A 4,109-nucleotide genomic window follows, 5' to 3' on the forward strand; every position below is an offset into this window, starting at 1 on the left:
TGCTAATCGAAGCGAGCGAGCGAAAGAAATAAAATCAACAGCAACGACGATTTAACTGCAGCAATCGGAGAGAGCGAGCGAGAGAAATAAAGTCAGCAGCCAGTAACCACGACAACAGCAATCCAAGCGAGAGATGCATGCCCTCGCGACGACGACGACGACAAAGCGACGACAGCGCCACCAACCTGAGCGTGAGATTCGGGAGGCTGGCACTCGTTGCCGACGACGACGACGACGACGACGACGACGCCGCGTCCCAGTCCTTAGTCTGACTCCGCTCCTCCAGCGACACCGACCGCTCCCTCGGCTTCGGCCGCGGCGCCGGTCTAGGCGACTCCGGCTCGACCGCCCGCACGCGCGCGCCGGCCTCCGTTGAACGTAGGGGGCGCTGCTTCGCGGGTTTGACGGCGGGCCGCGGCTCGCGCGTGATCGTACGCTCCGTCGGCAGGTCGCTCTGCTGCTCCGGCGAGCAAACGATCCCAGTCTTCGCGTCGACGGTGGCGACCCCTGCCTCGACCTCTCCCGCCGCGGCCTCTGCCTCGCCGCGCGCGGGCGGCCGCGCCACCTTGCGAGGCTTCGTTGCCGGATCTACGTCTCCTACTAAATTCAGTACACGTACTCTGACATTTAAATTATAAGCGATGAAGATTCGAGCATAATAACAGCAATCCTAATTTACAGATTTCCACTATACATTACGAGACTTACTTCAGGAAGGTTTTCACGCAAACACTACATGAGACGACTTCATTAAAATGAACAGCTTGTTGTAATGGCAAGAGCGTGGGAAACTAGTCTCTGCACTCTCTTATTTCACATTCACACAGCTAAACACAATAGGGTTCCACAATTATGCAGTCAGTAAAAATGACAAATTCAAAATGACAGGAATAATTTTTTTCATTTTATTAATTACAATAACAGTCACTATATACAATTTTTTGCTGCTTACAACTGTATCGAAACGAGATGACATTCACATCGTATATGATTTGCCCATATTATAGAGGAGTTTCAGTTGACACAACGTCTCGTCGTTTCTTCTTGCAATTTGTTGCTGTTGATGTTATGTTTCTTCTTGCTCTAATGAGTTCCAACCTTCTAACAAACCTTATGCAACATTGTGGTGCATGGGCTGCTAATCATTGCAAATATCTGAACACTACACAGAGAATGAGACAGCGGACTTCTGGATCAATTTGTACATGTGACTCAGGCAGAAATGTCCTTGCACATGAGGAAATAGGATCACTTCTTGCGTGCACTCTTTCCTTCACCCTTCTTCGGCGCTCCTTTCCCTCGAAGTTTCCTTAATCGGTGCATTTCCTCCTTAAAATCCAGATGTTCATCCCTGAAGTGTGGTAGGAAACAAGTAAGTGACGTACTAAGACATGTAAGTAAGGCTGAAGGGGTCGTTGTCGTATCAGGTACTACATATATGTACCCGAGCAGGGGAAAAATTAAAATGTATTTTTCGGGGGCTACTTTTCAAGCTCGCGTGCATGGAAATAGCACTCTAAAAATTGGTTTGCATCGAACTCTATGCAAATTTACGGGGGTTCTTTTTGGCATTTCTGGGGCTCTTTTTGACATTTCGGAAGCTAAATCGCCCCGAGCCCCCGTGTATTTTTTTCACTGTACCCGAGGTACATATATGTATACACAAAGTGTACTAGACTTGTACTACAGAAGTGTACCCTAACCCTAACTCTAACCCTAAACATACCTCATTTAAAAATATAAACATAATACTAAACAACCTAAAACTACCTCGGGTACATATATAATATGTAGTACTTGGTACGACAACGACCCTTCGTGCGTAAGTAAGTGACAGTAAGTACAGTCAAGTAAGTAAAGTGACATTCCTGCTCTCCAGATAAATTCCACAAAAACAGTCTAGTTCTGAGCCACGGAACTATTTGCAAACTAATTGCAAACATTAAGCCCGGCGCACACGTGAGTAATTTTACTCAAGTAAAATTATGCATGCGTCAAACTACTCAACGAAAATCCGCCGCACACGTAAAATTACCCGTGTGTGCGCCGGGCTTTAGAAATTCACATACTATAGTAACCTACATTTCCCCACTGCATAAATGTTTACATTGGCTCAAAACGGTGTAAATGTAGCTAGGTAAGGAGTTCCTGAATTACAAACATCCTTAAATTACAAGCATTAAAAAATGATGCACTATTTCATTAAATTATTTAATTCAATATTGCATTTATTTTGATAGCTTTTAATGCGAACAGTGGAATGCTCCATCATCTGAACGAGGGCCTGCATGACCTGCATGCATACAGACCCAAGCTATCCAAGTTGATCAAGGTTAACTAAACGATCGACCCACGAAGAAACAGCCAAAAGCGATTAAGTTTGTAATTTGCATGGCGATTAGCTCCCACCACGCAGACTCGGGACCTCGGCTCCACATTGCAGTTGCAGTTTTGCGCTCAGGATTTACCTGTAGAGTCCCAGCTGACGCAGCTGACGCATGAGCCTGTCGATTACAGGTAGGTTAGGATAGTAGTCAACGACTTCCTCGCGTTTCTGCATCGGTTTCTCACTGAAGAGCGTGACGACCTACAGATGGTAACACAGAGTAAGAACTCAGTGAAGGGCATACTGTACACACGCCATATTTTTCGCGTACAGATAGTTTCGCGAATTCAGACTTGATGGTAACAATTTTGCGAGTGGTTAATTTCGCGGTCGGTGAATTATGACATATTCGGTATTATTTGGTATGAATTATTCGCGTGTTGTTATTTCCGCGGTCGGAGACGCGTTCGCGAAATTTGCGAAAATTAAACCATCGCGAAATATACAGCTTATACAGTAATTTAAATCGAACAGAACTCTCTAACCCTGCAATTCCTAAGTCAGGGGGCCATCGTCAGAAACAAAATTAATCTTAACACAAGTCTTAACATTAACCTTTTCTCACAGAATGTTACCTGAAACAAGGTACATTTACGAGTTTCTCACATGCAGTGTACAAAGGTCAACTTTTAAAATGTTAATGTTAGGACTGATTTTCTTTCTATCCATGCTCCTCAAGCTCTAACCCTAACCGTACCTGATTAGGTTAATGACCTACAGATGACAAGACAGAATATGAACTCAGTGAGGGGGATAACTAAAAACGAACACAACTCTAACCCGTACCCACACCCCTAACTCCGCTCCCAATTCCTACCCAATAAACACAACATGCTCTATAAATGCTGTTACTATCTTTACAGTGCACCAAGACACATGATCTGTGTAAATGAAATGGGAGAATCGTGCAGTGAAACTCAAAATTTGAAGCTGTTCTAGTTTTACCACCGTAGAAACACTTACGTGGAGATTGGTTAATTGCATAATTATAGCATTCACAGATCTCTGTATGATCTTTCAAAATACAGAACTTTACAAATTAACTTTTATTTCTTGTTAAGTTGTTACCTTCATGGACTTAGAATTCGTGGGTCGAGTGACTTCACCAAATATTCTGGCACTGAGCCGGGCCATCCTCTTGGCATAATTTGAAGCTGCAGCCATTTTCTCTATCAAAACAGAAATGATTATTAATTTTGTTCATCCTTGGATAGCAATTGGTGACACAATTGGAGACTGACATATATTTTACCTAGGTGACACGAAGGTTGTGGAACTTTATCACTGTATCTACACACCTCGACTGATTAAAAGTTGCAGACACCTCTCTCTACCTTTGTAGAGCCTTCACTCCGGCTACAGGAACGAATTCCCGCTGTGATGGGAGTGAAAGGGCTACACAGGACGTAGTGTTAATTCTTTTTGTTCAGCGGATGAGACTGAAGCAAAGCACAAAGACATGAGTTAACTCAACAGCAACTTTATTAACGAGAGCCAGAATATTCCCAAACGCCACGGTGCCTTCTGGGAGAACAGGCTCGCACTGTCGACAAGATAAAATAATAAAATGATTAAACACTATTAATCCACAGGTGGAACTAGGTTGTGGATAGGGGCAGTGTGTTACATACATCCTGCAGATATGAAAGGGCTAATGTTTCAAATAAAATGTTTTAACTTCGTTAATTTTTACGTAATAACGTCAAACCCATGCACATATTAA

The 4,109-nt window shown here is 43.6% G+C and overlaps 1 protein-coding gene across 2 annotated transcripts; it reads right to left on the minus strand.

Annotated features, from left to right (window-relative positions):
- Positions 1–882: 882 nt before the first annotated feature.
- Positions 883–3,819, minus strand: LOC106819508 (28S ribosomal protein S33, mitochondrial-like). Of its 2 annotated transcripts, none has more exons than XM_014824132.1 (4): positions 3,721–3,819; positions 3,455–3,555; positions 2,469–2,587; positions 883–1,351 (listed from the first exon to the last, which is right to left on the minus strand). In XM_014824132.1, exons 2-4 carry the CDS (start codon positions 3,548–3,550, stop codon positions 1,249–1,251), a joined length of 318 nt encoding a protein of 105 aa, XP_014679618.1. In that variant the 5' UTR covers positions 3,551–3,555; positions 3,721–3,819; the 3' UTR covers positions 883–1,248. The 2 variants fall into 2 exon arrangements, with proteins under 2 accessions (XP_014679618.1, XP_014679617.1); XM_014824131.1 differs by having other exon boundaries at positions 3,685–3,819.
- Between the last annotated feature and the right edge of the window lie 290 nt (positions 3,820–4,109).

The sequence above is a fragment of the Priapulus caudatus genome, unplaced genomic scaffold (assembly GCF_000485595.1).
Source record: "Priapulus caudatus unplaced genomic scaffold, Priapulus_caudatus-5.0.1 Scaffold3580, whole genome shotgun sequence".
NCBI classification, from domain to species: Eukaryota; Metazoa; Priapulida; class Priapulimorpha; order Priapulimorphida; family Priapulidae; genus Priapulus; species Priapulus caudatus.

Bases quoted from the DNA above. Each gene is read 5' to 3' on its own strand.
- LOC106819508 (XM_014824132.1), bottom strand. From the start codon at position 3,550: ATGGCTGCAGCTTCAAATTATGCCAAGAGGATGGCCCGGCTCAGTGCC. The intron at 2,588-3,454 runs GTAACAACTTAA...TACCATCTGTAG, and splicing joins CGAATTCTAAGTCCATGAAG to GTCGTCACGCTCTTCAGTGA. The intron at 1,352-2,468 runs GTAAATCCTGAG...ACCACACTTCAG, and splicing joins CGTCAGCTGGGACTCTACAG to GGATGAACATCTGGATTTTA.